The sequence below is a fragment of the Strix uralensis genome, chromosome 39 (assembly GCF_047716275.1).
Source record: "Strix uralensis isolate ZFMK-TIS-50842 chromosome 39, bStrUra1, whole genome shotgun sequence".
NCBI classification, from domain to species: domain Eukaryota; kingdom Metazoa; phylum Chordata; class Aves; order Strigiformes; family Strigidae; genus Strix; species Strix uralensis.
Window position 1 is genome coordinate 1075187 of NC_134010.1, and position 12589 is coordinate 1087775.

General features: G+C 49.9%; 1 protein-coding gene across 1 annotated transcript; it reads left to right on the top strand.

Annotated features, from left to right (window-relative positions):
• Positions 1-5688: 5688 nt before the first annotated feature.
• LOC141937295 (SITS-binding protein-like) lies at positions 5689-12271 on the top strand. Its single transcript, XM_074854884.1, has 5 exons — positions 5689-5726; positions 6007-6143; positions 7651-7772; positions 8547-8726; positions 12098-12271. The coding sequence occupies exons 1-5, from the start codon at positions 5689-5691 to the stop codon at positions 12269-12271; spliced, it is 651 nt and encodes a 216-aa protein (XP_074710985.1).
• Positions 12272-12589: the final 318 nt, after the last annotated feature.

A 12589-nucleotide genomic window follows, 5' to 3' on the forward strand; every position in this document is an offset into this window, starting at 1 on the left:
GTCCCATGCCAGCCTGCACGTCTTCCTCATCCCGATTTAACTTCGGGCGGATGTGGTGGTCCGTTGGGGACAATTTGTCTTCTTCAGAGCATATTCCTCTGTCAGCAGGATGCCGAGGCCAGGAAATGGGGGTGGTGTGACAACAATGTTTGAGACGGATAACACAGTCCCTTACACCTGGCAGCTGGAGAGAAGGTTCTCCCCACTGATCCCTGGCCCTTTTTGGGTGGACATCACTGTCCCCATCTCATCTTCCAGTTTTTGGTGAAACCTGCCTCATCCTTTCTCCTGATCCTGGATCTGATCTTTTGTCCCTGCTCTGGAGCCCCTGCCAGCAGCTGGGAGATGCTTGTCCCGATAGAATGGACCCATTTTCCCCTCCATCCCATACTGGATATTGCAGCAGCTGAAATGAAAAATTAATCCTGAAGGTGCCTGTGGGAAAGGACCCTCCAGGGGCTTATTTGGGTCACAGCCAAGGATTTGCCCGGTGGTTTCAGCAGTCCTGAGACCCTCCCAAAGAGCAACATCTCCCGGGGTGAGTAGTGTTTTTGTCTTTGGGTTCAGGGCTTGGAGTTTTGGGGGCTTTGCCTGCATGTAGAATGGGGAAATGCTTTGAAATCTCTATTTTTTAATAGCTTGGCAGCCAACAGGTTCTAATATTGCTTGTAAAATCCAGGTCTCCCCTGATCACCCTCAGGCAGGGGGAGGACTGGTGGGATGAGTGTGTGGGGCATGGGAATGGAGATGGAAATTCCAGATTTCTGGAGTTTTCTGCACTGGTGGGGATTGCAGCTGCTTGCCTCTGCAAGGGTGCTCTGCTTTTGCGTGCAAGCAGCACCCCTTTCCACAGCACCCCCTTCTGCAGCCCTGGAGGTGACCTGAGGGGGGCCCCAGCAGCTCATTTAACGTGAGGTAGAAACGGGGAGAAAATCCTCCAAAATACAGTAATAGTAATAATAATAACAAAAAAAAAAAAAAAAAAAAAGCCAAAGCAGCAGAACGGGGAGACTTAGCACTGCCACAGCTTTCTCACATGTGGATTCACAGGTGTGTAGCAAAGGCTCAACCAGAGCCATCTCAATAACTTTGCAAAAAATCCTTTTAAAAACATTTCCATAGAAATGAATGCTTACAAAAATTATTTTCTTAATTTCCTGCCTCTCTTTCTAATGTCACTATCCAAGGATGTGTGCAGCCTGCAGGGGAGCAGGGTGGGAGGGAGCACGCCATGTCTCATCTTAGATAATGCTCTTGGGTTTGTTTGGATCAAGTTGCCTTGGCTATAAAGGTCTCTGATGTGCCCAGGAGGAAAAACTACCCTGGGGAAAGGGGATAAAAACCTGCTGCCCGAGCCAACAGTGGCAAAATAATTGGGGTTTGAGTGCTCGGTCACCGACAGCCACTTTTTGGGGCTGATAAAGCATCTTTTTCACCTGCCTTTAGGTCAAAGAAATGCAGCTGTGCCGTTGCTGGGGGGCAGTGGCGGGGGGATGTGACTGGTGGGTATGCTGAGCTGGGCAGGGGCAGCACCCAGCCCCGGTGGGTGCTTGGCCCCAAAAGGCAGTGTAGCAGCCGTGAAGGAGGCGGCAGCGGCCGCAGCAGCCTGGGACGAGGGGGACAAGTGGGTCCCACCCCATGAGCTCACATCTGCGGGTGGCCTCTTGCCCGGTTGGAGCTCTGGGTGCCCGTTCCCTCAGGCGAGGGCGAGGGCAGCACCGCCGGACCGTGCCTGCAGGTAATTTCATTCGCTGTTCTGTGCATTAATCAAATAATTTTACAGGCAAGAAAGAAGGGGGATGGAAAACCAGTGTTGCATTTCCCCTCCGCTCTTTCTCTAACCACCCCTGCAATATTTTTTCTGCACCCCAACGGCTATTTACTGCTGCCTTGCAAACTGAGATGCAAAGCTATGCTACTTCATGAAACAAAAGCCAGAAGGGCTACGGAGACTTGAGCGCTGCCTTGTTTCCCCTCGGCTGCTGCCCCATCTCCCCTCCTGTGGCTCTCAGCCACGTGTGTCCATCTCTGCGTGCTGAGTGGATGCTGCTGGCCATGCCAAGGGGCTGAGCTGACACCAGACACATGGTTTGCAGTCAAGCTGCCGTCACAGCCAGCACCAAGCCTGACAGAGGGATTTGCCGAGCAGCAGCATGCAGAGAAAGGCTGGAAAAGAGACTCCTCTTACCTCCAGATTACTGCAAAGAGAAAAGACTTCTGGCTTAATTTTAATTTTTTTTTTTTTTTAATATTTATTTGGAGCAACCCAAGAAGAGGGTTTTTTTTTCTTGTGCTGCTGCAGGAGAGGAGAGAAAGAGTAGCTGGAACATCCCACCACCATCGCACCTTGCCACTCACCCATCCCACCTGCCAAATCCCCAAGGCCGCTTGGATCTCGGGCTTCAGGGAGATGACAGACCCCTGGAAAGGCACCGTCGGCTGCCTCAGCATGGCCATATTCTTTGCCATGACCATCAGCATCATCTCCTGGCAGGTGCTGGAGCACTCCCCGGCGGGAGGAGTGGGTGCTGCGGGGCTAAGCTGGCGGGATGCTGTGGCAGCGCCAGCGGGGGGGCCTGCTGCTGCAGGCACTGCCGACAGGGCGGACGGTGCCGGAGATCGCGGTGGGCAGTGTGCCAGCTGCAGAACCCTCGCCAGCATGGGACCGCTGCTGAACCCTGCTGCGCCCTGACGTGATGCTGAAGGTAACAGTGACCCCTGTGCCTGTCTCTGAACTGTGGCGTTTGGGGTCAAACGAGCCAAAGCAGGGAGGATCTGGCCTGACCACTCCATTTCCCAGCACAGTTACGGGGTTGCACCATGGCCAGGGGCACCCCATCTTCCAAAGTCTCCAGTAACTGGAGGGTCCCAGGTGGGAAAAGGCCCTTTGGAAGGTTCGTTCCCTGATGCTGAGCTCCCAAACCACCGAGGGGCTGTGGCTGCCTCCTCCTGATGCCGCACTGGTAACCCCAGGGTAGGAGAACTGTATTTATATAGAGACTGAATAAATAACTGTGTAAGATCACAATGTTGGTGAGAAATGCGAGGAGCTCAAAGGTCTCTTCCAGCCACAGACACAATGTGTCAGCTCTCTTGGGATGGGATTAAGCTATGTCGGCTGCTGCAAAAATTTATGGGGTTTTTTTTGTATCCTTCCCAGTCTTGTCCCTCAGTTAAATAAAAACAGACTCTGAAGATGAGCCTTAGGGAGAGAAAGGAAAAAACCTCATCAGACCGTGGTGACATGTTGTGGTGAGCCACTGGGACAGGCACCGAGTGGGATGGGATCCTGCAGGATGGGGAATTTTCCGCTTTAGCTGTAAATCGCCTGTTGACATCGTTGTGGGCTGGTGGAAGGTGTTGCCTGAAGACAACCGCTGTGCGTGGGGCTGGTTTTCCTGCTGATATCAATCTGGGGTGGTTGAGAGGATGAGAAAAACAGAATAAGTTTTTCTCACTTTAAAAAAACCCAAACCAACAAAAACCCAAACAAAAAAACCCCAAACCCCCCAAAAAACAAAACCAAACATTAGAAATTATGATCCAGTGAAATTTAAGAGTTAAGAATAGGCTTTTTTTCCCCCCTTCTTTCCCAGCTGGTGTAACTAGTTCAGCTGACACCTGGTACAGCTATTCTGAGCCTCCAGGGTTTCCACTTTAATAATTTACATCTCCTCTCGCCACCCCTTAATGAGACTTAACCTCTCTCTGCCCCCCCGGGCTCCAGAAGCACTGCCTGAGCCGTGGGGTCAGGGTTGGGGTGAATAAAACTTGGTTGGGTTGAGCTGGGAGATCATTGGGTCGCCCTCTCCCCGTCCCAGCATCCCTCTGCAGCCCCAAATCCCCAGGATTTTGGGGAAGCCTGTCCTCCCATGTGAAGTCACGTGGGATGCTAAATCCTGCTGATCCCCTGCTTTGGCAGAAAGGGGAAATTTTTAGAGTCTTTGAAGCAGAAATTGATGGTTTCTGAAAGGAGGAGGGCCAAGGATGGGGGTGTCCCCCGGGACCAGCAGCTTTCGGAGATGGCTCATTGTTCAGCTGCTCCGTCAGCCCTATGAGAAGTGCCCCAAATACACCCACTGATCTGCTCTTGCTGAGGGAAGCACTTTTTATCATCAGCCCTCAGGGAAGAGGGAGACTTTGTCTTGAGGGAGAGCAGAAAACCCACAAGTTACCCCGGGGACACTGTAGGGCCATCAGATGAGCGCTCAGGATGGGGTTAAAATCTCCCTGTGTGCACGCAGCTGGGGAGAGCTGCTAATTCAGGCTGTAAACTCATCCCAGAAACACTGAAGAAAGTAGTTAGGAGAGGTTTCTTCCTTTTCTTTTTTTCTTTTTTTTTGAAAAAAAACCTAACAAACGGATTTTTTCTAAGCTGGGTTTGTGAAAGCGCTGTCACTGCAATTTAAAGCTGCTGCCTTGAATTTTCCACCTCCACCATCACTCCTGTCCTGCAGCGACAGACACTTGCAAAGCCTCTTCTCTTAAACAGTTTTCAGCATCTTTTCACCAGCAACTCAAAACCCTGTTAATTTTTGATAATCGTGGTTGGGAGCAGAAATGTAACCAGGTGGGGTCTCTGAGGCACAGGGTGTTGTGTGCGGGTGTTACCAGGTTACTAGGCTGCTTCACAGCAATTTTATTTTATTTAAGTTCACCTATCTAAAACTGGCAGCCTTTGGGGAAGATGTCCTGTGGGTTTTTTATTTTAAAGGAAACCATAATTTTTAAGCTATAGTTTTTCTTCCTGTGGTGGGATGTTTATATTCCTCCACATGACTGCATGTTGAAAGCAGACCCGTGAGGGGAAAAGGAAGAAAACTTGTTGTCTTTGGCTTTAATTAGCCTTTAATTAGCAAATTAAGGCGTGGTTTTGTTCTTTGAGGTAAATAAAGCATGTATCTTGCACTTCCGATTCTTGTTGCAATTTTTTTTTCTCTTCCTACTCTTACATCATTTGGTGACTTTCATCAACTGCAGGCTGAGGAATCAAGCAGTTAGGCAGAATTTCAGCATGTTTTGGTACCTGGAAGCCCAGCTCCTGTTCTTGCAGAGCAAAAACTTAAATCCAAGTATCTTCTCCTGGGTTAGATGTGGAAAGCAGAGTGAGCACCCGCTGCTTTTTGCATAAAACACCTAAATCTCATGGGGTTGGGGTTTTTCTTCCTGGGAAAAGACCTGTCCCATGACTGCTCTGACAACACTGGAGTAACACGCAGGGGTTTTGCCTCTCTAAGTGCAGCTACTCGTGTGTTCATCCTCACCCCGAGGCGCTTCCCCCCGACCTGAGGATGCTCTCTTGGCTGCAGGATTGCATCTCCATGGCCAACATCTCCTGGTACGGAGGGGTGAGCATCTGCGCCCAGCGCTGGCCGCTCAACGGCGCCAAGAGCCCCGCGCAGCCCTTCATTAGCAGCAACTTCAACAAAAACCCCGCTGGCTAAAGGCCTGTTCTGGAGAGATACTTTTTACACTCAACAGGTAATCACGTCCTTCCCTGTCCAGGTCCTCCCTGCAGGCCATGGCCCCCGGGCCACCCGCATCGCAAGGAGGTTGGTGCTTTAGGTTTGGGGGACCATGTGACCGGGGCTGAGGGGGTGGCTGGGCTACCCCTGCTGGCCTCGTGGGTTTTGGTGAGCGTGTTCCCACCAGGGTCGGTGTTGCCATATGAGAAGCAGTAGCAAGACGATGACTACAGCCCAGAGTGTGGCTGTGCTGCCGTCAAGGTGGGCCACCCAACTGTGGTCCTCATGAGAGCAAGCCAGAAGGAAAGCTTTGAATAGGGGATTTGGGGAGGAGGAGGAGGATTGGGGTTGCCAAAGTCAGCAGGGCAGGCGCAGCGCATGGGAGTGGTATGGGGGAGTGCTGATTTCCCTCCAACGGAGATGCCGAGTTGTTGGAGAAACCCATATCTGACCACAGCGATGGCCAAGACAGACAGGCGTCGGAGCATTTTGTGTCCTGCAAGCCATCTAAAGACATTGGGTTTGTGCTTGTTTCCCCCAGAGCCAGTCACCTCCCATTCTTTGTTCAGATGAGCCCGCTGCACTCGGACTGGAGCCACGTGGGGCTGAAGGGGCTTATTCCCTCCGTGCTGCACAACAGCTTCTTAGGCTACAACTTCTTCATCCCCGATGCAGTAGGTAATAATTTCTTTTCTGCCTTTTCCCCTATTTATGGCTTTGCTGCAGAGGGTTTTGCAGCAGTTGCTCAGGCAAGAGGAGCTCGGGAGGTGTGTTTGCACCACCTGGCTTAGTTGGGCTGTAGGAAGGCTCGAAGCACTTTGTTCCCGGTACCCAATTTTCTGCTGCGCTGACTTCGATTGTTGAATGTTACTAGGGAATCGGCTGAGGAACTGAAAACAAAAAAACATGTTGTAAATTTTAATAGGCAGCCCCAGAAGCAGGCAGGTCTCTGGGGATTCGCAGAGAGCTGCCTCGACTGCAGGCGGTGGGCAGCCTGCCACCTCCCGCGGCTTTGCTGGAGCTAAAACCCACCCAGCAAAGGCAAGGAGGGAACACACAGCCAAGAAACTGCACACCCAGGCTCCAGGGTGGGAACTAGATGTTCCTAAAACACCAGCAGCCCTGCTCCAAGTTTGCATTTCTGCTCAAAAGCACAATGGCTTGAGAAATCCTGAAATAAAAATGTTATAAAAGTTTAGAAACAATCCTTTGACTGGGGCCAAGCAGCTCATTTTTCCTCTCTTCTTGGAGGTGACCAGGTTATTTGTGTTTAAAACACTCCCCAAACAGGCAGAGGCTGCAGGTGAAATGTCAGACTGCAAAGACAGCCCTGAAAAAGGGGGTTGTTGGGCAATTTTTCAATTTGGCCTCTATTTTTAGCTGGTTTTCTTTAGAAAACAAGGCTGAGGCAATCACAGCATACCGGTTCCCTTCCCAAAGAGACGCTGAACCCATTGGTTGTGGCATTTGGTGCTGGGGTTGTGGCCCATCGGGTTGGGTCACCGCAGCTCGGGGCCACTCCAAATGGGAAAAGCCTCTGGAACAAATGGGGCTTTGGCTGGTCTGGGTGAGCCCTTGGCATTGGGGTTCTTGTGCCATCTCTGGGGGAAGCTGGGCCAGATTTTGAGCAGTGGCTCCTAAGGACGCTTCAGCCCCAAGGGCTTCGTTTTCCTTTCCCTGTCCCATCCCATCCTCTCCTGTCCTTCCCAAGCCCCTCTCTGGTATTTGAGAGGGGAACTAGAATCCCCTTCCACTACATGTTTCTGATTAATTAGTTAGCAATAATCTGCTTCTCCACCACTTTTCACTATGAATTTGAAGGGATGCAAATTACAGGAGTATTTTCCCATGATGTTTCATCTTTGTACATCAAAGTGGCAGGAAAATCCAGCATTTTCCCAATGTTTTGCTTTGCATGAGACAAATCCCTTTTTACAACGTTCTGCTAAAATTCAGAAACTCCTGAGACATCCTCCCCAGCACATCTGGTCTTAAAAGGGCCAGGGGTAGATGTCTGATCCACATTTGCTGATGACACTCAAGGAATAAAAACACAGGTGGGGAGGATTCAGCTCCTCTGGCAATGGGGTGAGGTGTCCTGCCCGCACAGAGTGCAGGTCATGTGGGACTCATCCCACCATGAGATGCCCCCAGGCAGCTTTACTCAGCTCCTTGTCCCCGGCAGGAGGGAGCCTGGCCGGTGACATCCCAGAGGACCCGGAGCTGTACATGCAGTGGCTGCAGATCGTGATGTTCCTCCCCGTGATGGCCTTCGGCACGCCGCCCTGGCTCTGCTGCAACGCCTGTGTACGTGCCCCCATTCCCCACAGAGGAGGACACTGTCCCTCGTATGACAAACACTTCCAAAAGCCATTAAGGTCCCTACTGGGGAAAGCTGAGGCTAAAAATCATTGTCCTCTTCTTGCTACCCCCAAAATCCTGCGCTCTGCCCCAGCACCCAGATCGCTGTATGCGTTCAGCAGTATTTTTGCTGCAAAATTAACGTGAGTTTTTTGTGGCTTTAAACTTCATGGCTCTGTGCAACCATGGGGCTGGTATATGCAATGCCTGTAGAAGTGACAATAATCGTCATGTGTGTCTCCTTCCCTTTTGCTGCTGGAGTTGTTTAATTATAGTTTGATCAAATAGTTAATGTCTACAGTAGGGCGAAACCTGCAGATTCACATTCAAGATCTGTTTAAACAGTTGGGGGCACTTTTCCCAGGGATGTCCCCTTTAGGGCAATAAAAGGGGAGAGCGTGTCTTAAGACTGGGGACACAGGGGGAAACGTCATTAAATGTCTTTGCCAGCAACAAAAGAGTTTGTTGCTTTCGTTAGACACGAACACCCCGGCGGATACCACCTGCCAGCGGCTGTCCCTGGCTTTTGCACCTAAATGGGAATAAATCCCCTGAATCAGCCCTGTTTGCACCTTGTTAGCTGTCATTACTTGATCAGGACATTGCAATTTGGTAATCTCTCTTCCCAAGGGAATATATATATTTTTTTCTTCTGCTTGCTTTGCTGTTTATTGGATGAAGGACTTGTCATGGGTTTCTTTTTCTTCCCCCACCCTGCAGGTACTGAACCTCACCCGGCAATGCATACAGAGGCACCAGGATTTCGTTGTGCCACTCCTCCTAAAATACAGTGAGGAATGGCTCAGTTCCAGGTACCCTATCTTCCGGCTGGCGTGGTGGCTCAGCCCCATGGATCCAACCGCTTTCACCGTAAAGGATGAATTTCTCATTGGAGATGAGGTAGGAAATGCAGGGACTGAATGTGCCCCCCAAGGGTAACTGGGGGTAATAAGGTGACCCCTGTGCTCGCCCGTCCACCCCTCTGCATCCTGCGCTCATACAGAGGTGGTGTGAAACCAAAGGGCTGAGGGGACCCTGCTGGCTCCACCAGGTTTGCCATTTATTCAAAATGAAGGGTCTATGAGACTTGTTTGTTTGTTTGCTTAATATCAGGGTATTTTTCAGTCCTTTCTGCCAGAAGACACCTCCTGACGATCAGCACTGTTCCTTTCCCCCCTCTTTTTGGGCTGCTAATCCCATTACGTGGAGCTCCAGCCCACAATAACCAAGGAGCAGCACAACATGCGCTCCTTGGTCCTCTCAGGGAGCTCCTCACACCACATTTTGGGGTCTTTCAATACAAATCAAATGCAACCCAGAACAGATGGGGACCATTGGAACACAGACCCCGAGGCCCAAATTCAGGCTCACATCAATGTCCCAGCTGAGCTCACCCATCCACACATTGCTTATGGGACTTACTCACTGGAATCCGTATTTGCGCGCCCCCCCCCCCGCCCTGCCCCTGCAACTGCACTGAGGATTTGTTCAGCACAGGCGAGTGCTGCGAATGGAGCCCATCAGATCTGAGCCCATCAGATTTAGAAGGCCACAGCAAGTTAGGTGCATGCTATCAAGCTCTCTGTGGCACGTTTAAGATGGATGGATGTTTTTATCCCTTTTTCTAGTAGAGATTTAAACATGGCTGGCATCTGCTTCCCCAGAGTTTTCCCCTGCTTGTTCAGATTTCAGTAGTTTCATGCTGCAAATATTCCTTGCAGGTCTGGTGTTTTCACACTTTGGGCGTGGCTTGTAGCGGGGAGTTTCTCCCTGCAGATGTGTCCTCCTCATCCTACTGCGGCTCGCAAAGTCATTTAGCACACAGAAGGCATGATTGATGTGATGGATGGTCCTTTAGATCTAAAAGGTCTTGGAAAGGCAAGTCAGGCCTTCTGAAGAAGACTTCTCTTAAAGAAAGCTCTGCCTCATCCTTCCAATTTTGTAAGGAGACATTTTATTTCGTGCGGTGGCGTCACTTCATCTTTGTCCCTCCTGCTCTGCCTGGGTGCAGGATCAACAGCTCAAGATTTTGGCAGTTTCTACAGGTTTTTCTTTTCGTTAAAAGCATAATCCTCAGATCATCCTATTGCACCCATTTTGCAGCAACGTGTCAGTCTGTCTTTACAGGGGGATGCTGCTAATCATGGGGACATCGTCTCCCTGGAAAAAGAAATCTCAAACCCAAAAGCAAAGCTCAACAGGAGTTTGTTTCTTGATTTAATAGAAAACCAGCTTGTGCTGCAGAGTTCTCTTTTCAGGCCCTGCCTGCAGCCTCCAACAGACATTGCAATACCTGATTTCCAAGCTTGACTTTCTGGCAACAAATCCTGTGGATTCAATTCAGAGTTCTGTTTTTCAAAGGAAAATTACTTTCGAAGAAGCAGCAGAAAGGCATTCTAGCAGAGAGCTCAGATAATCCAGCGGGAAGGTTTTAAAACACAAATCCTTGGCACAGATGACTTTGAGACCAGTGCTGTGCAAGCACAGAGGCTGGAGGGAGCCGAGGCATTTCTGCTGTCCCCGTGGGCTGTAGAGCATTAGTTATACCTGTGAGCAAGCTAAAGCCTAGTTCCTGCCCCCAAAAGCTCTCGAACTGAGAATCCCTGATGCCGTTGAATCAGCCAGGGCAGAAATGTGGCCTGCGTTAGTGAGGTGAGATGCCCAGTAAAATACCGCAAACTTGTGGAGAAAACAGAAGGTGGGAGCAGCTTTAGCCCTCTCTTCCAGGAGGTGCAAAGCTCTGGCTTGGCTGAAAGGTCCTAAACTATGGTAAAATGTGATTGTCTGCTCCATAAACTTGTCAAGGCCAAGCATTTCTGATAAAACATGATGTGAATCTGGCAAAAAGCTCACCTGATTTTTTTAATTACTTGTTGCTTTTTTTTTTCCAAAAGAGCATGAGCCTGTGGCAGGAGAGCCCAGACAGGGGATGTTTTGACTTCCAAGCTGGTTTTTGGAAGCTGTAAGAATAGAAATGCACTCCAAAACTGGCTTTGGTGCAATTTGGAGCGTCATTAATAATAAACTATGGAAAATACACAGGGTAGTTCTGTCCCGGTGTGGTCTGAGGCAGGACTAAGCATTAGGACGCTGGGATAAAGCTTTGGGGCATCATCCCTCAGTGCAAGCAGTGGCTGTGGGGTGCTGATCAACACGGCTTTGTGCTATGGCTGAAGCCCTCCCGCTTCTGAGTTGCACCCCAAGCTTTTCTGGGGGTAACTCTGGGCTGGAAGGGATAGCCCTGCTTTGAAATCTGACTTTCAAGCTGGGATTTGTACACTCATTTCTTCCAGATCTCATTCACCCGGATCTCTTGGCAGCGCACGTTCAACCTGAATCAGGCTGAATGATGTATCTGTCAAATTAGCAAGAGTGCTCAATAATCTCTTCTGTCAAATGTTTGCTGACTACAGAGGGAGACAAATACCTGCTCCCTTTGAGCAGACAGGACAGTGATGCCTTTGGGTTTCTGCGAGTGCTTTTGGGATGCTGTGGTGTGGGACTGCAGTGGTCAGGGTGGTTTTGATCCCTGACCAAAGGTCTCGAAACTGTATTTAACACTGCACAGCCATATTCCAGCACTGCTTGTGAGCCAATTTCCACTACTGGGGAAGGGAATTGGACCTGACTGCTGCTGAATCCTTCCAACAGAGCATGTTGAAATGTAACAGCAAAGAGACAAGTTGCACTGATTTGGCAAAAAAAAAAAAAAATACTGGTGTGTGCTGGTTTGTAGCTGTGATGCAGCATCGCTGCTTGTCAGTGCCATCTGCCTGGCGAAAGCGGATGCTGCAAGAGGCCGGGAAGCCAGGTCTTGCTGTCAAATATATTTATAAAGGCCAGGAGGGTCCAAAAGTGCCCCCCAAAGTGTGCCAACACTGTGATGTCTCCCTGGGATGATGGTGCCATGCAGTTCAAGGAGCGTCACGAAGTGGTGCAGGGATGAGTTGACCAGGACCTCCAAAAATGGGATTTAAGGACTGATCCATAAATTTCATACCCAGTTTTCACTATTTAGGAAAAACAGATTTCTGATGGTTTTTTTTCTGTTCAGGTTTTCCAAATTATGAGCTGGATTGACTCGAGGGGCTGCTGCAGGCAGGGATGATCCCAGTCCCATGTAACCAAAGGCCAGTGCATCATCTTTTCTCATCATCTTTGTGGTTGCTTGCTTCTCCCTTCGGCCTCATGGTTTGCTGGGTGCAGGTAGCAGCATGTCCTGGCTAATCCTCCGTGCACTAAATTTCTCTTTTTTCTTTTTTTCACCGCAGGTCCTGGTTGCCCCAATAACAGAAAAAGGGCAAACATGGCAAGATATCTACCTAACTGGAGAAGGGCACCTATGGATGGACATCAACACTGTCCGCATCTTTGACGGAGGCACAGTGCTCAGGAATTACTCTGCCAGCCTTGCAGAGGTCCCAGTTCTTGTAAAGACCTCCTAAACCCCCAGACTGCCACAGCTCTGGGACAGTTGACCTCTTTCAGAGCAACACTGGCCAAATGTGGTCACTCTGCCTTGAGACTACTTCAGCCTCTTTGCACTTTTCCAAGAACCCCTTTTTAAATTATTATTTCCACAGAAAATGTTTGAATCATTTATTATTTACTGTTATTCTAAGAAGGCGGAAGTGCAGCTGTGGCACAAACATCCCTCCACACAAAATGCTGACCTCTATCATTCCAGGGCTGTCCCAGTGAAATGTGTGTGTGTGTGTTTAGGTGGGCACACCAGCATTTCCTGGTCCCTGGCATCACGCTCA

What these genes read in the sequence shown, in the direction of transcription:
- LOC141937295 (XM_074854884.1), top strand. Translation starts at nt 5,689, where the DNA reads ATGACTACAGCCCAGAGTGTGGCTGTGCTGCCGTCAAG. An exon ending in GTGGCTGTGCTGCCGTCAAG is followed by an intron (nt 5,727 to 6,006) that starts GTGGGCCACCCA and finishes TGTTTCCCCCAG; the next exon opens with AGCCAGTCACCTCCCATTCT. An exon ending in GGCTCTGCTGCAACGCCTGT is followed by an intron (nt 7,773 to 8,546) that starts GTACGTGCCCCC and finishes CCCACCCTGCAG; the next exon opens with GTACTGAACCTCACCCGGCA.